Source organism: Ostrinia furnacalis, unplaced genomic scaffold, assembly GCF_004193835.3.
Source record: "Ostrinia furnacalis isolate ACB-3 unplaced genomic scaffold, ASM419383v2 OfSCF7446, whole genome shotgun sequence".
Classification (NCBI taxonomy): Eukaryota; Metazoa; Arthropoda; class Insecta; order Lepidoptera; family Crambidae; genus Ostrinia; species Ostrinia furnacalis.
The window spans coordinates 113,749-137,935 of record NW_021137685.1 but is presented as its reverse complement, the minus strand read 5'-3'; the positions used below and the strand labels follow the sequence as shown (position 1 = coordinate 137,935).

General features: G+C 36.9%; 2 protein-coding genes across 5 annotated transcripts; both read right to left on the bottom strand.

The window, feature by feature from the left end:
• Positions 1 to 1,657: 1,657 nt before the first annotated feature.
• LOC114364503 (uncharacterized) lies at positions 1,658 to 5,112 on the bottom strand. The gene is made up of 7 exons (XM_028320683.1): positions 5,056 to 5,112; positions 4,540 to 4,563; positions 4,158 to 4,369; positions 3,665 to 3,797; positions 3,063 to 3,248; positions 2,378 to 2,565; positions 1,658 to 1,832 (listed from the first exon to the last, which is right to left on the bottom strand). Exons 1-7 carry the CDS (start codon positions 5,105 to 5,107, stop codon positions 1,716 to 1,718), a joined length of 912 nt encoding a protein of 303 aa, XP_028176484.1. The 5' UTR covers positions 5,108 to 5,112; the 3' UTR covers positions 1,658 to 1,715.
• Positions 5,113 to 11,299: 6,187 nt separating this feature from the next.
• LOC114364499 (uncharacterized) lies at positions 11,300 to 23,637 on the bottom strand. 4 transcript variants are annotated; one of them, XM_028320679.1, is made up of 8 exons: positions 23,527 to 23,637; positions 18,709 to 18,732; positions 18,008 to 18,213; positions 16,522 to 16,651; positions 15,613 to 15,777; positions 15,114 to 15,292; positions 12,467 to 12,573; positions 11,300 to 11,841 (listed from the first exon to the last, which is right to left on the bottom strand). In XM_028320679.1, the coding sequence occupies exons 1-8, from the start codon at positions 23,570 to 23,572 to the stop codon at positions 11,733 to 11,735; spliced, it is 966 nt and encodes a 321-aa protein (XP_028176480.1). In that variant the 5' UTR covers positions 23,573 to 23,637; the 3' UTR covers positions 11,300 to 11,732. The 4 variants fall into 4 exon arrangements, with proteins under 4 accessions (XP_028176480.1, XP_028176477.1, XP_028176478.1 ...); XM_028320676.1 differs by having other exon boundaries at positions 12,459 to 12,573; positions 23,527 to 23,636; XM_028320677.1 differs by lacking the exon at positions 23,527 to 23,637 and adding an exon at positions 22,220 to 22,322 and having other exon boundaries at positions 11,523 to 11,841; positions 12,459 to 12,573.
• Between the last annotated feature and the right edge of the window lie 550 nt (positions 23,638 to 24,187).

Genomic DNA, 24,187 nt, shown 5'->3' with positions numbered 1-24,187 from the left:
CAAACTTCTAATGCTCGTAACTCAGTTCAGACTGAGTTTAGAGGTATACATGCCGTAGTATGTTTGGTTTATTACACTATTTTGTAATCAAAAAACAAAGCAGTCCAATTAATAGCACGGGTCAACACAAAACAAAATCAATCGGTTATTGATCACAAAACTTCGCAAAAAAACAAAGGCGAGAATATGTCGACAGTTCGCCAAAGGAAAAAGCAGACAGGACCTCGTATAAAAACACAATATTGAAAAAATACATATCTATTTGTTTGTAACCAAATTCTATTATTAAAATTCTAAGGCTGAGTTGCACCATCTTACTTTAACTTTGACAAACGTCAAAAATCTGTCAAACTCCATACAAAAAGCACCGGTTACTGTTATAGTTACGGTCAAAGTTAGGTGGTGCAACTCAGCCTAAAACTAAGAAAGATTGAAGAAAAAGAAACATTTCGTTTTAAACCTTAACCGTATGACAATAAAGTGCACAATGGTATTTCGTATTGCAACCTAAGCCCTGATTGTCTCTTATTGGTCGTAGTAAAAATATAGTAAAATGCGTAACCAATTAGAGACGGGGTGAGCACGTGACCGGAGCGATGCGCTTACGCTAAAATTTCTACAAAGTGGTCAGGCGGAAGAGTCCCCGATAGTACCTATTTATTCCTGACAGCAATAATTTATAGTAACGCCTTTTGTTATCTATCTATACTCGTAGTATTGTAGTAGTGGCAGTGGCACTAGGTGTAGCCTTGGACGATTCCAAGTTTACGCACGTTTTTCAGCTATTTTAGTTAAATAAATAAGATATTATGTACTTTGCATTATTATAGAAAGGATAATTAATTATCTATTACAGTTTTTGATTAGGTACCTACGTTGTTAAGGTATCATCATTTTAGATAAGGTGAACACTTATTTTTATCAGAGCGATTATGTGTTTCCACCCGGGCTAAGATGCGCGCCGTGATAAAATGTTATCGATGATTTTAGACGACAAATATATGGGCTTATCGCATAAAGTCGATAAAGTTTAAATGACGTAATCAATGCTTATCACGACGCGCATCCTAGGCCTACGAAAGCAAGTATTATAAAATTCAGTCCAAGGAAAAATCTTTTCATTAGGATAGGCCACATCAAAAGGTTATGTAGGTACCGGAGTAAATTACTTTCTAGCGCTTCTATGCAATATGATGATTGGACTAAAATTTACTGTTATGATGATAGTGAGCTATCATTACGGCGTCAGAAGGAGGGTTATGTTTTTTCACTATACCATTCCCATCTATTTAAACAAATGTATGATAGTTGTCTTAAGTAGTTTACCCACAAGGTATTTAGTGGTCATCATGATATTATCTACGAGTACTAAATCGTAGAGTTCGACGCTGTGTAGAATTAAGTGTGTTTTTTTACCCCACTGCGCAACGCATAGGAGTGGTAATGTGTTTATGACAATCTTTGTTTACAGCTTTTCAGGACTCGTACTACGGGAGAGTTTTCAGCAGGCGTTAGGAGGATCTACTTAGATGCGCTAGCTTTAGCAGAAGTTCGCTGCTTGAATATTGCTAAAATCTTTGGATGAAGATCGAATATGGAAATCGCGTAAGTGGTACCTACTGACGTTATAATAACAAAACACTATCAGAATCTGTTGTAGAGTTTATTAAATATTTACATTCGATGGTAAGGACTAAGACGTGGGATTCTTGAGCTTAGTTGTTGATGCAGTTGATGAGCCAGGGTGAATCCACGTAGTAGATGTGCATGGTGACCAGGCCGGGGCTCGCCGCCAGCTCGTAGATACAGTCGGGGCCGTTGGGCACGATCATCTGTAAAGGCATTAATTAACAATTCATTCATTAACAATCCATGGTAAAGGTCAAAGTCACAAATGGTAAATTCTAAGTAAAAGACTAATAAAAACTTAAAGCGTTGCCCTTTATAGTAAGTAGCCTTTAAATTCTAAATAAGATGAATGAGATAAGATGACAAAAATTTAAAGAGGTGAGAGATAATGTAAAATATTTCGTTGAAGTGACGACTGGCGCTCAAGACGCTCTGGCAGAAATTGGATGCGAAAAGAAGAACACAGCGTGTAATGCGTAAGGGTTCAGTCAAACCAACGCGATCACACGCGATCAGCTGGCGTGCAGCGATGACGATCAGACTTAAATGCATTGATCGCCATTGCTGCACGCCGACTGATCGCGTGTGATCGCGTTGGTTTGGCTGAACCTTAATTTGAGAGGCCTTTGTCTAGTAGTGGACTGCTTTATGCTGATGATGAAGATGATGAGCCCGTCTGCTTTCCGGTGCCACCTCCATCAAAGGAATCTGTGGATATGTATTTAAATATGTGTCTTTGATAGCGCACCTTGACGTCACTCTCAGTGGGTCTTTCGAAGTAGTCCTTGACGAGGGCTGAAGCGGGCAGCTGACCGAACGACATGAAGCCCGTGCCGATCAGCTGCTCAGTGCGCACGTCCAGAAGTGGGAACCACGGCAGCAGCGTGGAGGACGAGCACTCGGTGGTGGGCGACATGTTGTAGTAGTAGTGGCGACCTGGAACGATACATAAGAATATTATGTTTTGGTGCAGGACTAACGGTAAGTACAGTCAGCGTCAAATAATCCGTGACACCCAAAGTGGTCTAAAAGTTGACAACACAACCTTATTCCAATTGTAACCAAGACGTGTTGCGAACTTTTTGGCTTCTTTGATTGTCACGAATTATTGTGCGACTGTACAATAATTAGTAGATCATAGGAGGTAGGCATTGGATGGAATGTTAGAAAAAGTCACAAGCTTTAAGACCCTGCAATTTCTCGAGGCTGATTCTCTGATTCTATAGCAAATCTAGAGGATCTGGCTGTAGCATGTGTGATGTGTCATTTATGGTCATAGGCTCAAATAAAACCTAGTACAAACAAAATATGCTTTTGTTTCTGCCCATGTTGCGTTGCTTATACTGTCTAAATGTAAAACTGGATATTGAAAGAAAATGTTCACTTGTTGTTTGAGCAGCTTGACTTGAAATAGCAGTGACTTATCATCTCACCCATGAGAATGACGCAAGCCTGTTCAGTGAACAGGGAGGTGGCGGTGTCGGTGACCTCGGTGGCGTTGCCGGAGATCTTCACCAGGTCCCCGTTGAAGCCGGTGACCCACACGGCGTCCTCTTGCAACACCCCACGGCTGAGGGAGCGGGAGGCGCGGCGCTCCTCTTTGCTCTTCCTCAGGGTAGCTTTAAAAATGGAAAATATGTTGTAAGAAAGGTACGAAGAAGGAAAAATGTATTATTAACCCATCACTGCAATTATGTGTTATAGCAAGTTAGATTTAAGAATAAGACATCCATCATAATCATCATCATCATTAAAGCCAGAGGACATGAACAGCTGCACGTAGGTTTAGGTCTCACGCTACGCTAAACTACTACTAAATAAATCAATTAAATTAAAATTAGTACGCTACGCACTAATTTTAATAATCGTAAATAGCGGGCAATGTCATCTGATAAGTCTGTTATCAGATTCGGGTGAGTAAGTAACATTTAAAATTACTTATGTAACATTTGGCCATAGGGGGTAAAAAATCAACACCATTCACAAATACCAAAGGTGATGGAAGATGCAGATTGTAGAGAAAATAGACCCTTACCTTCAGAGACAAAGTATTGCTGCAAGGTCCAGTAAGTCCTGACATCACCACTGGAGTTTTCGGGCGCAGTCCAGCTCGTGTAGCCTTGGGTTTCCCAGTCCAGAGCAGCGTCGGTGTAGCTGTCAGTGGGCAGCTAGAATGAAAAATTATAACAATTTTTTAACCATACTAAGTCTGCAAAATCATTTATTTTGTTGCAGTTTCATGTGACTTTCATGAAGTTGAGTTTTCATGTGACTTTTTCAGTCTTAATAAAAATAAAATTGTCATTGATTCTTTTAGCCCATACGCGCCACTTATCCAATGATACCCCGTAAGAATTCCCAAGTTGAGTGTCCGGACCCCGCCATAAGATTAGTCTCATCATGTTTAAGAACATCTTACAGTTCCCTCTATCGGGTACAATAGATAAATGCTCCAGGAGACCTCTTATGAAATCTTTATCAACAAAATAGTTTACCAAGAAGCATAGGTTTAATTGGCAATAACTTACAGCAACTTGCAGACCAGCAACATCATCGTTGTCATCATAGAGGGCGCAGAGGACCACATCGTCCTGTGAGGGGCACAGCATCACCAGGCTGCTGAGAGGGCCATCGGGCCTGGCGGTCTCCACCCAACGGGAGTTCTTGGCGTCGGACACAGTTTGCGGGACGGAGATGAAGAAGGATGAACCCCAACCGGTAAGACCAACCCCGAAACGGACTGAAAACGATAGAAGGTAAGGAGATGTTAAAAAGGCAATATACAAGGTTTTGTAAGTTATTTGATTCCAGTAGTGAGATATTTACGTTATTTATTTTAAAAGATTTTATTTCCATAAGTAGAAATTTCCGTAATTTGAATCACCTGATAAAAAATAATGCTATGCTTACCGCTAAGTCCACTGTTCCAGGGAGCTGAAATATAATCAGAAAACGTATTTAAAAATCTATGTTTTTTTTTTATTATCCTAGTACCTATAACTTCATCATCAGAGACCAAGAGAAGCACCTGGCTTGCTGACTTTTAACAGGTGGATAAATAGTTATTTAGAAAGAGATTTATTTAGACAGTTAAAGAGGACGTGAGGTATTACAAGACTGCAAAGCGCGCCACTGGTCATATTTTCTTGAAGGCGTCAGTCCATCAAGAATATCACACAAGTCGCAAGCATTTTTGCAGACCGGGTGTGATGTACTTGCCAAAAACACATATGACAGCTATGCTGTAAGGTTTCTAGAAAAGTCTAGGGTTTCAGCAGACTTGAAGGTCTACGCAAGGCTGTCAATTCTCTTTGAGCTAAGGTAAGTATATTTTGCTTACTTACTACGTGGTCTACAGTTACTGCAGTTTTTGCGGAACTGAAATCCTAACTTACAAAACTATCTTATCCTGGGTCCGCTACTTACTTGCAGCGCTGGCTGCAGCGATGCAGGCAACTAAAATAACTAGTTTCTGCATGGCTCCGGCTTTTTAAGAACTACACGGCCTAATTAGGAAGTTCTCTTTTATATTATGATTAACTAACATTATCTGTGTCTGATTAGGCTTAATCATGTTAAAACNGCTGTCAGTGGGCAGCTGAAATGAAAATTATAACAATTTCACGCTATATTTAGTAGGGATTTTCTCATAATAAGTCTGCTGAATCAGTTATTTGGCTGAAATTTTCATGTGACTTTTTCAGTGTTTATAAAAATAAAATTGTCACTATTCCTTTATTTCTTTTAGATGTATAATACGCGCCACTTAGTACCTATCCAATGATACCCTGTAAGAATTCCCAAGTTGAATGTCCGGACCCCGCGATAAGATTAGTCTCATCATGACGTCTAAAACATCTTAGATTTCCCTCTATTTGGTAGGTACAATAGGATACTCCAGGAGACTCGTTCCCTTTATGAAATCTTTATCAGCAAAATAGTTAAGCAAGAAGCATAGTAAGGTTTAATTGGCAATTACTTACAGCAACCTGCAGACCAGCAATATCATCGTTGTCATCATAGAGGGCGCAGAGGACGACATCGTCCTGGGAGGGGCACAGCATCACCAGGCTGCTGAGAGGGCCATCGGGCCTGGCGGTCTCCACCCAACGGGAGTTCTTGGCGTCAGATACAGTTTGCGGGACGGAGATGAAAAAGGATGAACCCCAACCGGTAAGGCCATAGCCGAAACGGACTGAAAACGGAAGAAGATGTTGAAAAGGCAACATAAAATGTAGGTTTTGTAAGTTATTTGAAAGTGAGATATTTACGTTATTTTTAAGTTCTTGTTTTTATTTATTTGAAAAGCTTTTAATTTCATAAATAGGAAATAGGTACTACCTACTTGTAATTTGAATCACTTGAAAAAAAAATAATGCTATGCTTACCACTCAGTCCACTGTTCCAGGCAGCTGTAAACAAATTAGAATATTGAGGTATCACAAGCCAGCAAAGCTTCATAGTCATTCTTCTTGAAGTCATCAGGGCATCGATAATATCAAGACAGATTTACAACGACTAACAACAGAGATACAGCACTGTCACTTGCGGAACCAACCCACTTTGGCCAACTTTTAAAAAACTATAAAGAACTAAACAGCATGGTACCTAAACACTTAATTAAACTAATTATGCAAACCAGAACCAATGTTGGTTGGTTCCATTTAGCAAAAATAGTTACAATTTTTTTATAAATAAACAGAACCAAAGAGTTTTGTTCTTGTTTGAATAATCAAATTAGGTTAGTCTTGAAGGAACCGTATAGCATAGTTCTTATTCTCGCAAATTTCCGCAGCATTTACACGAAAATAAAAGATCCATGTACNATGGGTCCATATTAAGATTAACACTATCTGTGTCTGATTAGGCTTAATCATGTTAAAATACATCGCAGATGTAGAGATTGGAATTTGGGTACAATCAAAACTTTTTAAAATATACATAATGCTGATAACAAAATTACTCAGAGAATATTCAGGTGGATTCAGGTAATCTTTACATTGTGATATAAGGAATCGATTTAATAATACATGACAGCTTCTTCTTGTATAGATAAGTCAAGCAGATTATTATAAAGATCTTAATTTAATCGAACACGCTTGTAGTGACTTCAATCATCAATTCCATTTAGCAGCGAAGGCTACTTCTTTACGTTAGTCGAGATGTGTTCAGTCTCTACTTGTAGCCTCTTCTCTTTTATTCCACCTAAGTATACATTCTATTCTTGAGTGGCGACCACGGGCTGGAAGACGTAGTGTGGGCAGGCCTCCTACTAGGTGGACCGACGATCTGGTAAAGGTCGCGGGAAGAGCCTGGATGCGGGCAGCGCAGGACCGTTCATTGTTGAAAATCTTGGGGGAGGCCTTTGTCCAGCAGTGGACGTCATTTGGCTGAAACGATACATTCCATTCTATGACAGACATGGCCAGCTTCTTGCTATTGTACAGTTAGCGTCAAATAGTTCGTGACACCCAAAGTAGCCAAAAAATTCGCAACATATTATCTTTGTCACAATTGGAAATTGGAAAAGGATGTGTTTTCAACTTTTTGGCCACTTTGGGTGTCACGAACTTTTTGACGCTGACTGTACGAGTATGTAAGACTGAAATAACAATTTTTTTTTCTCCTAATTCGTATTATTAATCAGGAAACATTTTCAGATAAGATGCATTAGATAAAGTTGTTTTAATTCTTGGTTTGTCATCGTCAAGAATGGGCAGCACGTGGTTCTTATCATCTTGATTTTTTTTTGCATATCTGCCCTGTAAGTGCCTATTCACTCTCGCTTTGAAAACGCCCGGATTATAGTCTTCGGGAAAGACAGCAGCAGGCAACTAATTCTAGTCCCTAGCTCTTCGCATAATAAAAGAGTCACACGCTTAGTGCGAGCTGGTGGAATGTCAACAATATAGGGATGGTACGCTAACCTGCGTCTGGTCCTTCGATGATGAAAGGGGGCTGGTGGAATTAGTTCGTGTAATTCGTTGGCACATTCTCCGAAGAAAACCGATAGAGGATCATTCTCCGGATCTGGATTCCTTAATTGATTACTCCGACCTTTTTTATTTTTAAATTTAGAGTAAGTTTTGGTAAAACATTTCAAAATAGACATTGTTACGAACATATTTTTTATATTGGCCCATCTGTAGCAAGCAGGAATAAAAAGTTGTGACATTAAAATTTTCATGGTCGGTAGTTTATTTTCTAAGGTTTTTTTAAGTTATGGTAAAATAAATGTTATTATAACTAACTAGCCATTTGTTATTTTAACGTATAAACGACAATATTGTTACATTATAACTCAATGAATATTGTAAAGTTTCAACAAAATCTGTTAAGCAGTTGTTGTGTAAAAGAGTAAAAAGCTTTTGCTTAAACTTATAATATTAGTGACTCAATGCCCTATGTCTCCTATTGGGACAGAAGGCGTCCACAACAGTCTTCCTTCGATAGCATTCGGTCTTGAGTTTCGCGTTTTGTCTCGCTCCAAGTCTTGCCGATCTTCTTCGCCTCGTCTACTACAGTGCGCCGCTATGTTTTTTTGGCGCGACCACGTTTGCATTTTCCCTGGTGGTTCCAATCAAGAGCCTGCTTGGGGATGTGATCGGGGTCCCTTCTTAGAGTGGCCGATCCAGTTGCACTTGCAGCGTTTATTCTGCTGAACGATCGGTATTTCGTGGCAGCGTTCCAAAAGTTCGTCAATAATTATATTGACTTGGCCATCGCATGAAAACATGTGTAAATTAAATTATTTAGTGCGATGGCCAAGTCAATAATATAATTTATGTAAAACGTCAAAGATTTCCTGGCCTGGACTTGGTATTACATGGATCTCACAACTTTTTACCGTAGAACAACTGAGTTGCGAGACTTTGTTTTTTTGACAAGTATTGTTTTTCATGGGATCTCATTTCTTTTTGTATTTTGTAGACAGCAGTTGTGTATGTTGTGTATCTAGAAAACTGGACCGAAATCAAAATAAAAATACTCGACTTGGCGGTTGCACTACCGTGCCCCCAAATGTTTTAGTTTTTCCTTGATTCATACACCAAACACTACTTATATTCCAATTTGAAGTTTCTAGGTCTGCTAGAAGTACCATAAAATTTTGATGATCGGTGAGTCAGTCAGTGAGTGACAAAATTAAGAAACTTTGACCCGTTATAATTCTTAAACTACAGGTTCAAATTGAATGATATTTGAAATATACCGTATCTTTACAATGCCTGCATAGCTAATGAAAATTCAGCCTTCTAGTTTTATCCACAACGAAGTTACAGGCGGTCGAAAATGGTCTGAATTGCTTCGAGAAAAGGATGGTACGGCCGTGCCGCTTTTTTGCTCGACTTGGTGACACGAACTTGATTTAATTTGAAGTCGTAAAAAATATAAAGACAGTAGGAAGGTATGCTGAATTAAGTTTTAATCGAGAATTACTAAAGTTCATATTTCGAACAACATTTATCATATCAAATCCTATTTAGATAATTCTAGTACCTACTTCACACACTTAATTTTCGACAAAACAGAAAGAGTAGTTTTTCAATGTAATTATTATTTTCCTGTTTATAGCAGTGTTTTATTTGTTGTTTTTATATCTATATATATGTATAAAAGAAAGTCGTGTTAGTTACTCCACTTATAACTCAAGAACGGCTGAACCGATTTAGCTGAAAATTGTCAGGGAGGTAGTTTAGAGCCAGGAGAAGGACATAGGATACTTTTTATCCCGTTCGAAATAAAAAAAAAAGTCTGCTTATTTATTGCCATTAAGGCGGAACAAAGTTCGCCGGGTCAGCTAGTCTATATACAGTGTGTCCGGGCATGTAGTGATCAAACTTTAAGGGCGTAATCTATGGACAATTTTATCGGTAAAAATACTTTAAATTTGGGGCTTGACCCATTTCTCGCATATTTACAAGGATTTAAGTTTTTAATTTTAAGTTTTCACCTCTTCCTTCAAAAACAAGTGATAGCGTGGGTAACTTAACATTAATAAGCAAATATTTTATATCATGCGATAGCCAATAAAATTATCTATTAGTAGAAGTAGAAAACAGATACAAGTATCATACATTTTAAGGGTGTAAGAATGGATTTAATTAGAAATAAACACGATTTTTTTCACATCTTTTTCAGTTATTTCCCAACACAAGAAAAACCAGGTCGTTAAGGTATGTTTTATTTNGGTTTCGCTATTGCCTCTTTAATATTATTAGTAATACAGTTGCGAATACATAATCTCAAGGACTTTCTTATCTAAGGTCCTATTTTGATACTTAAATGTTTTGAAAACTTAAAATAATTTATGAAAAATTTCAATATCGGAATACGATATTGGCTTCAGTTCCGGAATTGAAATATCGGAAAAAATCTATCCGAAATTCCGGAGTTACGAAATTCCGGAATTCCGGTATTCAAGCCCTAGTTAAAACACATCGCAGATGTAGAGATTGGAATTTGGGTACAATCAATACTTTAAAATTAAATGCAAATAACAAAATTAGATAATATTAGGTGGATTCAATCTCTAGGTTGTTATAATAATAAGAGACAGCTACTTCTTCAACAGGTGGAGCAGATTACTACAAATCTCAATCAATTCAATCGAACACGCTCGTAACGGCTTTAACGCCCAGGAAGCTGGAAACATTGAATTTTCGGATGGATCCAGTTTATTTTGAAATCTATTATTGGTACCGGTGGATAGAGCTCGTGAAGCATTTTCAGGATCGGTAAACTGTTTTTGGATATCTTGTATAGTTTTTAATATTATGTGGTTCTAAATGTATGGAAGCTGGAAACATTGAATTTTCTGATAGATCCAGTTTATTCTGTAACATATTATTGGTACCGTTTGAAAGAGCTTGTGAAGCACTTTCAGAATCAGTAATCAGTTTTTCGATATCGTGTATAGTTTAGAAATAATCGAGTGAGATCACTTAACGTTTCCACCCTGTATATTATTACTATGAATCTATAGGTACTAATATTATAAAACTGAAGAGTTTGTTGCTTGGTTAAACGCGCTTATCTTTTAGTGTTGGATAGCCCATTTATCGAGGAAGGCTTTAGGCTATAACATCACCCTACAGCCAATAGGGACGGAGCAGTAAAGAAAAATGTTGCAAAAACGGGAAATATTATTCAAACTAACTATTTTCACGCGTACGATGTCGCGGGAACAGCTAGTGTAAGATAAAAATTTGTGGTAGTAATTGGTTTCTCCTGTTTCATAGTTATCAGATAAGATGCATTAGATAAAGTTGTTTTAATTCTTGGTTTGTCATCGTCAAGAATGGGCAGCACGTGGTTCTTGTCATCTTGATTGTTTAACAGAATCTGCATAAAACTTTAATTTTGTGTATCATCAACCGCTAATCGAGAAAGCAACTAACTTAACAGACAGGTTGGTAATGCTGAATTAACAAGTTTTAATCGAGAATTAATAAATGTCATAATATCTCGAACAACATTTATCATTAGATAATTCTACCTACACATCACACACTTAATTTTCGGCAAAACAGTAAAGCATAGAGTTTTTCAATGTTATATTAATCAAATACTAACCAGGAAACCAATGATTATTTTCCTGTATAAAGCAGTGTTTTATTTGTTATTTTTTGTATCTTTAATAAGTTAAGGGTTAGGAAAATAAAACACGATGTCAGTCAGTACACAATTAAGTATTTATTTTAAGTATTATTTGTTGTTTAAACTTAAAACCGGTCACCGACTGCTCTTCAAACGAGACTCTATTGATATAAATAGGTACGATTAAAAAATAATTGATAGTCAACACAGACAGAATACATTAATAAAGATTTTATATTATCTAATTAAAGCGACTTCACCAATTTGGAAAGAAATAGCTATTCAGTTCTTAGGTACTTCAAATTAATTTAATGTATTTTAAATAATATGATTTTTAAACAATTTCTTTGGTTCAATTACGGTGATAGGCTTGAAAACAAATGACGCGAGTAACTCTTGGTCTTCATTTGTTCNAGTAACTCTTGCAAATGTTAAAATGGTGAAATTTCGCGATCGTCATTTGTTTCCATGCCTAGTATTAGAAGTGAAAGAAGTCGCTTCTATGATCAGCCGCTGAAGAGTCTCTTGACCTCGTCGGCGACCTGGTTGGCGTACCGGTACCCGTTCAGCATAAGCCTGCCCATCACGGGAGCCGGTTTCACTGAGTCTCCATTCCTAAGAGTTCTAAAAAGGGGTTAAACATTTATTTAAATTATTGTCATTTAATGTGCTGGAAGCACCAGGATGCAGACAGTGCAGGACCAGTGGAAATCCATAGGAGTGGAATTTGTCCAGCAATGGACAGCATTTGGCTGAAATGAACGATTTATAGTGTAAGTTAGACGCAAGTAAATTGTCAGAGGCTTTTTCTAAAGTGCCATCAAATAGTAAAACAAATTAATATCAACATGCTAACAATGCTTTCCAAAATGCTTTGTTCGTGCAAAAATCAATGCATTGGTGCAATTAAGTCTGGAGACATTCGACAAGTAAGTTAAAAGATAATAGAATAAGTAGAGAACAAACTTTAAATTAAAAAAATATTGCAAAGTGTTAAGACGCTAGTCGTAGTCAATAATGAATGTCTAGAGAATTTTGGCCGATTTTGGAAAATAGTATCTATTTTGTTCTCGCCTTGTATGACCCATGTTCACAATTTTCTCCCCGCGATTTCATCGATAATAAGACGAGTGAAACTCAGGAAAAGTTCTCTTCAAAGTTTTCAAACATCAGCAAGGGTTAGTACATAAATCTAAAGGGTTAGTTGAAAAGAATGTGCACTTATTACTTACTCACTTACTTGCACCGAATGTTCCATGGGTCATCGATGTAGTAGATGTGGAGGGACAGAATCCCGTAAGATGTCCCCCACTCTTCCAGGCATTTGGGGGCGTAGGGGATGGTGATCTGATGAGAAAAAAACGTAACATCCGTATACATTTACTTTGAAAATGAAAATGAAAATGAAAAATGAAATGAAAATGAAAATGAAAAATGAAATGAAAATGAAAATTACAATGATAACCTAGTTAAGTTATCATTGTAATTTTATTGAATTGTATTCTGTGGTTGTGCCTTTAAATAAATAAATAATTTTTTATGTAGAGCTCTATGTCTCATTTTTTATTTGGGTAGGCTTTTCCTTGTGATTGTGAGTGCCTGGATCAGCGGCGCAGGACTGGTTATTGTGGAAATCTTTGGGGGAGGCCTCTGTCCAGCAGTGAACGTCATTTTGATGAAACGTTTCCTTTGTAAAAACTGAAAACACACGATGTCGGACGTTAAAAGTGCAAGCCACTGGCAAAATATAATATGTGAAGTGTGCATCTGTTGCAGTGCCAGCTGAGGTGGTGTAAAGGTTTCTTAAACTTTAATTTACTCTCACACAGCAAAATTTTCCTCCTGTCCCTGACCAGTGTACGTAGGTATTTTCTGACACATAAAGGCTCTCTTCGCTTTCCAAATAATTTCTAATTTTCATTTCACTTAACTAATACTGACAACGTATATCCTCTGTGTAACGACGGCATGATGTAAAGCGCAGATGCAGGAACATAAAGTTTAGTGCCATTATAAACATGATTCATTCGATTATATCGGCTGGGCTGGTCGTTTGGCTCTCTCTCAAGTGGCCAATTGGGACGGGACGGGCAATTTGAATTAAGTTTGGTATCAAATCGGATGTCAAGTAAATGACAAAAAATGGTATCAGTTAATACGTCTTACGAAAGAGTTAATTTAAAACTCATCATACTTTTGCGGGACTTTTCACAAGTTCTCTAAATTATTTTNTCTCGAATCTTATTATTTACCTATAAAATATTTGCGATGAGAGCTATTTTTATACATTGCAAATAGACCATTAGATTTTATTTTTTTAGGTAACAATATTTTATGTAGAGCAAAGTAAAAAGAATACCTTTAGCTAAAAGATCTAAAGCAGACTAAATAGGGGAGCTTAACAACGACCCTCATTATTTTTTTACATGATAGTCAGCTTTTTTTTTATCAAAAAGTTCTCTTTCAAAGAAAATCCGTAGGGTAATTATTACGTATTACGTACCATGCTACGAGTATTAGCGATTGCGGTAATTTTGCGAAATTCTACTTATCGCCATCGAATTTAGATTGTTGACATAGTACACTTGCACCTATAGGTGCATACGTACTATAAATATATTTGAGGCATGTTGATATTATCAACACTCGCACTTAGACTTGTATCCTGGAACGTCGCTCTCACGTAATAGATTCTGTTTTGTGATTGGATGGTTCAAATATTGAAATACAATAGATCGCGAAACTTTAGTCTATGGATTGGATCATATGATTCTTAGATAGCCCGACATGTATTTAGTTAAGATTTGATGCGCACACAGTTCCATATCTTCAAATTATGCTATCAGTTGCCAGCAAAATACACGCTACGCTACGTAATATAAGGCTTGTGGGTGATAATGTGAATTATCTTCAAAATATCTTATTGTTTAGATAAAATTAATGATTATCGGTGTTAATAAATACAATTTAGTGATCATAGTCCAATCATACGTCACGCTATTACTTTGATGCGTTGTTTAAGAAATCACGTGCATGTTTGTTTACTATTTTATGGTGACACAATAATGCTTGGTTTGAGTTTAGGTATTTATATGAGTCTTAAAATCTGTTGGCTTTCACTAAACAAGTGACTGTCATCAATAGATATACGAAATACACCCCATAAAGCAAACTGGGTGGTAGTGACGTGGACATCTCTTAAACGCTGATTTCGCTAATAAGGGTCCTTGTTGAGGGATTATGGCTCACGGGTCGGGCTAAATCATGGGGAAATTACACTCTAATTAGCATACAAACCGTGGATTTAATGCCGTGTTTTACGCCTTTGTTTTACATTTTGAATATGCGATACGAGGCTTATGGGAAATTCGAAAAATTTCAAAGGTTCTTATCATGTTGCGACTAAATTGATAAAATTGTTATTGTAGTTATCTAATTTGGTTTTTCCTAAAAATAAAGAATTACTGAATCCAAATTCCCAGGTTTATCCATTCATTTATAGATGATTAATTGTATTAGATAAGTAACATAGCATATTAAAATTTATCAGTAAGCCATATCACAGATAATATAATACTAGTCCATATTTCTGATTTAGTAGAAAGAACTTTTTATGCTTTTTAAAGTAATAATATTCATAAAGACGTATAAAGGGTGTTTTGTCCAATTACTGGGACTAGTTTACCCTATATGATTCATGACATGTTTACAGTTCAAGTGACAAACTTGACCTTCACTGGTTGGGTTTTTATTGGCTGTCAAGCTATAGATCCTGGCTACTCAGGAGTTCTGCTGCAACTCTTACGGATCTACAGCTACAGCTACAGCGGTTGGGATTGTTGGGAACAAGAGGTGGGAATAGTCCTGTTTTTGTTCAAGTGACATACCTCAGCAACTTCAGATCTGGAAGGTGGGATCTCGAACCAGTGGCGCGGCTTCTGCGTAGCTAGCTTGCCGAACATCATGAAGCCTGTGCCCAGGAGTTCCCCGTTGGTGGTCAGAGCGAACCAGGGCAGTAGGTCTTCGCACTTCATCTGCTCTGTCATGTTGTAGTAGTAGTGGGTGCCTGAGGACAGAGGAATGGTAAGGTGAGAAACATAAAAGACAATTTAATGCTTGTTAAAAATAAAAATATTTTCATTATTCACAATGGGTAAACAATCCACCCCATGTGATCAGAATAAGTGTCTTGATTAGTTTTAAAAACATGTCACACCCACATCAAGCCTCCTTGATTGATTACCTAGTAAATAGACTTTTGCTTCCAACAATATTTAAAATCACATTCATTTTTCAGTTTTTTTACTCTAGCAAAATAAAATTCCAATTCTTCCGTAGTCTGACTGGAAGTTTCCATACTGGTGATATTTAAAAAAAAATCTTCACCCATGTTAGGAACGCAGTTCTGTCTCTTGTAGGCGGTGGTGTTCAGCTCAGCTTCAGAGATGGGAATCTTGAGGAGCTTGCCGTCCAACCCGGTGACCCACACGCCGCCATCTTGGAGGGTCTCGCCGTTCTCTACCTGCGGACCGGAACCGGCCTTGAGGGAGTCTGAAAGGAAAAAATTCTTCATCATCATCATCATCACCATCAGGTTATTTAAACTTCACTGTACGAGGACCTGACTGACCAAGTAAAATCATCAGGCAGTCTGCCAACAGAGAGAGATAGCGGGAGATCGTGCGGAGAGCTATATCCGCCTCTACAACCGACGTGAACAACAACGCCTCAACGTGACCACGACCGCTCTGCCAAGAGCGAAACAATTATGGCGAAGAGGCAAGGCTCTCTCTTATTGGCTAGAAGAGGATTTGACCTACACTCCCCTCGCGGGCCAGACTTGTTGGGGAGGTAAAGAAATAAGTACTTGCGAAGAATGTCAGTCTATAATATCAGTTATAAACATAAGCATAGATACAACAACTAATCTTACTCGTAAATCGACACAATAGCCGACGTGAGTGAAAGGATGTGACAATTTAAACGTACCTAATTTATCTTTGCAAACAACAATCGCTGTGGTTGAGAGCACGCACAGAGCAGACAGTCGTAATTTGTTTTTGCCATTTCATTGGTCATTTAGGCTCCAATTCAGGAGCACGATTCTCTCCAATTTGTTAGAGCCAAATGGAAGATTTATTCTACACTCCCAACGTTAGTCACATGGATTGCGGAGAACTGATGACCGCATTTGTCCCTTATTCGCCTCTTACGAGATTCTCGGGAGGAGGGTCATATTCTAATCTGATAGAACGACGCGGCTAACTACCTACTACTAATGATTTTAACCCTTACCTTGAGAGACGTAGAACTGGGTTAGGGTCCAGTACTGCTTGGCAGGTTCACCTTCGACGGCCGGCGCGTTCCACTTCACAAATTTCTTTTCAGGTTTGATGGCCAGGGATTCGTAGTCATCAACAGGCAGCTGAGAAAACATTAAGAAGTTTATTTATTGTTATATTTAATGCTGTTATATTAAAGGTTCTCACCTTGTACTCGTATGGATTTAAAGTACTATTATATTACTTCACATCCCAAGGTCAACTAATGTTGCTGAATAAACGAAAGTTTAGAATGGATAGATATTTATTTGCAGTTTGTCCTTATGTAGAGTCGAAAGGTTGGTCTTTTAATAATTCCGGAAAAAACACTATCATGTAGTTCCGTTAACTACATGATACATGTTAACTACACGACTAAAAAAAGGTGCCACAATGATGTTTTTAAAGTGTCAGAGCTGGAAACTTCCACTGCATTTCCTACGTGCGTAGTAGTATCTTTTTCTTTGTTACTTTTTACTGCATATAGTCATAATGCAAAGCTAAAAATAACCTTGAAGCGAGATCGTTCTGGACTTATCGTTTTGTCCACGCCCGGCTGAGATTGATCTTGCTCATCTAAATAAATTAGATAAACGGCTGCTGAGCGGCGCGGGCGCAGCCGTGCATATTCTTGAAGTAATCATGTGCTTAAAGTACTTCCTTGTAAGTAAAAGTTGGTAAGTACATACATTAAAGTTAGACTAAAACATATAGGTACTATGCTTTTGTTTATCTGGACGTCTGGCTAAAGTGGCTAGCCTAACAAGTAATGACCTCCAATTTTGCAATTTATCAATAATAAATTAACTTTTTTTACCATCATTCAGATAAGTAACGTGGGTGTACATTACTTACTCTTGTAAGCTGCGTGTGACCTGCGTTGACTTTGTTTTTTTATCACCAAGGTATAAAGCGAAGCGAATATTATACAAGTTAGGTAGTATGCAGGTAAACTTTTTATGTAGGTATGTCAACCAGTTTACCTGTTGTGCCTATCCTAGCCCTAGAATGGTCTAGTGCCCTCCCCAGGATGTTGGCGTTGGGCTACCGATTCGAAGCTATGGTTCTAATCGCACCCCCACTCCCTGTATCCATCGGACTTAGCATGGCTTGAAAGCCCTAGATCGCCTATGCCTAAGCAGGGGCTTCGGTTTTTTTCAGCAGCTCATCAACAGCCTTTACACTGCTGGACTATGAGCCTCCTTCACTAGAGTGGAGGGTATTGCCATAATCCCCACGCTTGGCAGGCGGGTTGGAGAGCGCAGTTTAAAAGATTGATGTTCTTCAGAGAGCGCTGCTGCCCGTTCTCTGTTTGATGTGTAGTGTCCCTAAGTCGCCTCTTACGACACCCGCGGGAAGAGTTGGAGTTGGTGACAAATGTATTCTACTCTGCCGTCACCACACGGCGAAGCAGCTACAGTATTCTAAAAATCATCTTCAATATTTTCTATTCTACTCACAGCAATCTGCAGACCAGCAACGAATCCAGCAGTGTCAAACAGAGGGCAGACTGCTCTGCCTGGAGGGCAGTACATCCTCAGTTCTGGCAGAGGGCCGGGAGGGCGCTCAATCCTCTTCCATCCGCTGCTCTCCGCCTCGTTGATGGTGCGAGGGATTTTGAAGAAATAATCTGTGTCGGCGAGGGCATCTGACCAACCGAACTTCGCTGCGGAGAAGGTAATCAGAGTCTAAATGTATCTATTTAATACATGGTAGGACAGACATCGACAAACGAAAGTGATATATTTTGCTTTTTAGGTAATTTAACGAAATTTAACTATTTGCAACGTAATTTAACTATCTCGATTTAGAAAGAAATTCTAATTAGTGATAATGGGTTCATCCTAAACTTGTATTAGCAATCGTTTTCAGCTTGATTTGAACATTTATTACTGCTGAAAAAATCAGTGTTTTTTATGGGCTAATAATGGATCTACATAAATATTTGTCATATTGAGAGCGATCGTGATAGAAGTTAGATCCCACAATATCCTTCAATGTTTTGCAAATCTAATACACTACCAACAAGAAAGACAGTAGAGTCATAGAGCCATTTTCGCCTGAGCACATAATAAACTTTGTCATTTTCTTTACGAGTAGGTTTGGGTCGACAAAAAGGCCCTACAAAACTTTTACAATTAATAACTTATACAAAACTTACCCCGGAGGCCGGTGTACTTCAACCCTGAAACGAAAAAATAGGAAATTAACTATTTTTTTAGGTATTAAGTTTATGTAAAAAAAGTTTCGTTGGTAAACACCAACTTTTTATTTCTCTTTTGTTTGCGTTGAGAAAATGTTTATGTTAGTTTTCTTTTGTTTTAACATTAGGTACACTAGAATCTCTTTGAACACATACACTTAGTATGGTGTTCTTTTCGAAGTAAATCCGATAAAAGCGTTCTCGTAGAATAAAATTACTCGCACGTGACCCTAATGACGTCCCAATTGAATAAGCCGGAGGAATTACATTTTGTTTCGAACTGTAAACGACGGAAAATAAGGTAGGTCCATTTTCCAATGCCCTTTTACTTTTTACGTCCCATTAAGTCTTACAAGAAGTTTGTGATCTTTATTAATAGTTACCGTATAAACACACTTATGAAGTACATTTTCTTTATTTTATTCTTTAGTGTACCTAAGTAAGATGGTTGTCCCTCAGTCCGTGGATCAGAAAATCAATGTCAATCTAGTCTGCAAATTAAGAATCACCTCAGGGATTCGAAGAATTAGCTTTAAATCAAGCAGGAGATACAAAAAAGCGATCCTACTATCTTTAGCTATTGTAGCTTTGTAGCTACAAATAGTGCTATTGAAAGTAATGTCAGTAAACAAACCTTAGAAATAATTTGGTAAAGAGGGGCAATTGTTACTGTACTTACTGAGACGATTGGGCTCAGACCAGGCCAATACAGGGCTTAGACACTTGTCTGATATAGACAATATTTTTATTGCAAAATAGCATAATATTACAATTAATATGATCAGGGATTAGCCATCACCATAAGATGATAAAAGTCGACTGTAAGGGAGAAAGAATTTAAACGTTTCAGTGATCTCCATTTCAATTTTCCTAACAAAGAAGGTTTACTCCAATTACTACTAAATTCGTACAAATTAAACATTATTTTTTATTACTAACATAGCCAGTTATGTGTGTGAATATGCATGTGCCTGTCCACTGAATATGAACTCAACAATAAATAAACAATTCTTAGGGCTCAAAAATACTGCAAGGTGCATCTTCACAGGACCTTGGCAGTGTTTATTCAACTTATAAAAATAAAAAGCTATCATCTACCAACTAGTTTAATGTTCGGAACAAGTTTTATAAAATGTATGGTTTTATTTTGGTTCAACCTGTACCAAGCCAAGGTGGAGGTCGTTTAAGTACGAGTACCTACATGTATGTAAATACTATATTTATCTGTTTTCAAACAGGTTATATTTTATCCTGGATATTTTCCTCTATCGGCTCTAAAGTGCTTTCGAATGTGACTTTATTTATGTGTGGGATATTTAATCAACATTTTCCTCATCTGATTTGATTCTTAATAGCATTTTGATTAACGATAAGGAAGTTCAACACTCCCAATAGGTAGAAAATACTAGTTTTTGTTCTATAAACAGGTAAATCGATCGTTTTTATGCAGGTAGCTACGCAAATGGGAAGACGTTATTTACCTGATTGCATGATTTTATTGATTTTTAGCTTTCCAGCATTGTTTTTACGTAAAACTCTCGTTTTGTGGGTTACAGTCCCACAATTCATCCATGGTTTAGTAGTAGAAAAAGATAGAGTAGTAGAGTTTTGGTTTACTCTTGGATGAAGGATTTAAATGTGGAAAATGTGGAAAAAATCATCAGGTTCATATTAAAAACAACGCTCAAACTTGATTTATAAGTCATAGATTCTGTCCTGAAAAATAAAATACAACCAAACAAAACACTCACTCTACCTTGAAAATTGAATGAACTTATAAGCTTCTTTCTGCTAACGAGACATGAGAATTGATTCAAAATCTTAGTTAGGACTTGGAATTGTGAGACAATAAATGACTTTTGTGGAGTTTGTTGCTATTCTAGAAGACACGTAAGAACTAGGTAAATAAATTAGGTAGGTATATGAAAAGTTGTTGTTGACATAGGAGTTTGAAACCATGTCAGAATCCTATAGCAGATCAAAATTGTAACACGAGTAACTTCTGGCATCAGCAGGGTACATAAAACTGTTAGAATCTTATAAGTAGGCATATTTTGGCTATATTATAATAGCAATTAGTAGATATTCGAGTTTTATTGCAAGAAGATCCAGTCAAGGAATTTAAAAAAGGCAAAAATAATTACATTTGAATAACTTAGTAGGTACTTATCTACCTAGAAGACAGAACTACTACCATACATACTAGCAATAAACATATTGAGTATTGAGTACATAAGTACTACTACCAATTTGAACTGTGCAAGTTTGTAAAAACGTATCCAAACTTATTTATCAAGTTTGAAGACCAATATAAATTTAGCGACAGACACAAAAACAAACTAGCACACCCCAGGGTGAGAACTGCATTGTACAGTCGGAACTGTTTTGTTATGGCCACAGTCGTATTTAATAAAATACCAGCTCAACTGAGAGAGCTAAATGGAACATTATTTGATAGAAAATTATTTAATTTATTAGTTGACAAATGTTTTTACTCGGTAAAAGATTATCTGACATATAAATTCTAGTGGTTAATACCTATTGTTTATCGTATGTATTCTATATATCTTCATATTAGTACATGAATCTGACATTAATTAAAATCAATCTTTTTTTTTTTTTTTTTTGGGATGGACTGTCGACTGTATTCGAATAACTGACGTAGAGTAGAACTACACTGAACTGTCCTTTATTTGACACTGACAGGGGGCCACCGTCTATAGCGGATCGCTAGTTCCGATTTTTGCCACGGTGGAAACCATGTAGTTGAACGAAGATAGTGGCGCCCTTCTGTCAATATCGTCGGTGGGACATTTCAGTGTAGTTCATCTATATATTTACTGACATTATCTTTATTGACATATTGTAATTCAAATAATTTATCTGTTCTTTGTTTGTAGTTGGAAAGTTCTGATTATTATTTTTTATTTTTTTTAACTATGCATGGGTCAATAAAAAAATGTAATAATCACACACTAGCTTGCTGGTGAGATAAGCTGAACTGTATAATAACTATTGTAACATCTACCTTGTTGTATTACCTTGTCTCGGTGAATAAATGATCTTTTATCTTTTTATCTTTTTATCATAAATAAGTATTGGCAATATGAGTGCTTTGGATCACTGTAAGCTTACTTGCAAATTTTTTATTAATTTAATAAATGAGTAAATCGTTTGGGATTTTAAAAAAATAAGATTAGTTACCTACATATTTTCAATATTTCTAAATATTTAAAATTAAAAGGTTTATGCCCGATATCACCATAAATCCCTAACTTCTAGCGACCCCAATGGTAACACATAACAGGAACTTTGTTTTCGGATATTCATTTCACTTAAAAAATCTTAAAAAATTATATGATAGCAACATAGTTTCTATTACATAATCTCAGATGGGTTATTCTTGATAAAATACAGTTTCTTCAAACAATATACAAGAGTATAACTATTTATACAAAAATGGACATACCTGACGCCACACTGACCGCAGCCAGTAGTACAAAAAACGCTTTCATGCTGATATTTCGTGGTCAAGACGTAGTTCCCTTGACAGTCAAAGGAGGACTGATGCACCAACTGACCGATCCGACTTATATGGTTAACAGGTCCAGCCCACTGGTTTAGACGTCTTAAAATGGTGTTATACATGACTTATTTGCTATAGGACTTTTGTGTTGTCGCGGGAGGAAAGAACCGATGTATGGCCAAACAGGAAAATTGACATTAAGATGCGCGCGCGCAGTTTAAGATTGATCATCTTGCTTGTCTGTTAAGGAAATGTTATTATTTCTAGGGTACAGTGAAAAATTGAAGTTGTTTTGCGGAATAAGGAGGATTCTAAGGGACTTTCATTCACCGAAAGATCTCCAATTAAATATTTGGTTGATTTACTACTTGTAACTAAGTAGTACATTTTAGAATAAAGGATCATGATATCAAACTTTCGCACTTTAAAGCGAGATAGGTACTCGTGGTCAAACGTGATACCTATGCTAATCAATGTAAGACTCTTGGAATACTCATAAATTGATTCGCCTAGCTAGACTTGTTTCAGAATACTTACGGGCCAAACTTACCATTCAAATCATTAACTTCCTTTTCTTGTGTGTGTGTTCTAGGTAATCACCTAAGATTACAATCCTAGTCTGAGACTTTATGAACTTCCATAGGCGTTTGACATGACTCTAGATTTAATTAGAATAATAAACTAACAGTTATGTTAACAGTTTTATGTGCACATNGACAGACATAGACAGACAGACAAAAATTTTACTGATTGCTCTTTTGGCATCAGTATCGATCACTAATCACCCCCTGATAGTTATTTTGAAAATATATTTAATGTACAGAATTGACCTCTCTACAGATTTATTATAAGTATAGATTAGTAGGTATTCGAGTTTTATTGCAAGAAAATCCAGTAGAGGAATTTAAAAAACAGAAAAATAATTACGTACATAGAATAACTTAGCGAGTGGTAGGTACCTAAAAGACAGAATTAAACTACCATACATAAGTCTACTACCTACTCTAAATAAGTATTGGTGTGAGTGCTTTGGATCACTGTAAGCTTACTTGCAAATTTTTTATTAAATAAATAAATAAGTAAATCGTTTGGGATTTTAAAAAATAATACATATTTTCAATATTTCTAAATATTAAAAGAAAAAGGCATAAACTCGTTTTAATTCTATGATAGAAACATTGTTTTTGATAAAATGCAGTTTCTTCAAACAATATACAAGAGTATAACTATTTATACTAAAATGGACATACCTGACGCCACACTGACCGCAGCCAGTAGTACCAAAAACGCTTTCATGCTGATATTTCTTGGTCAGCCCAAGACGTAGTTCCCTTGACAGTCAAAGGAGGACTGATGCACCAACTGACCGATCCGACTTATATGGTTAACAAGTCCAGCCCACTGGTTTAGACGTCTTAAAATGGTATTATACATGACTTACTTACTATAGGACCTCTGTGTTGTCGCGAGAGGAAAGAACCGATGTATGGCCAAACAGGAAAATTGACATTAAGATGCGCCCGCGCAGTTTAAGATTGATCATCTTGCTTGTCTGTTAAGGAAATGTTATTATTTTTAGGGTACAGTGAAAAATTGAAGTTGTTTTGCGGAATATGAAAGTTCATTCACCGAAAGATCTTCAATTAAATGTTTGGTTGATTTACTACTTGTAACTAAGTAGTCTCTAATTTAACACATTTTAGAATAAAGGATCATGCGATCAAACTTTCGCACTTTAAAGCGAGATAGTTAGGTACTCGTAGTCAAACGTGGTACCTATGCTAATCAATGTAAGACTCTTGGAATACTCATAAATTGATTCGCCTAGCTTGACTTGTTTCAGAATACTTACGGGCCAAACCATTCAAATCATTAACTTCCTTTTCTTGTATGTGTGTTCTAGGCAATCAC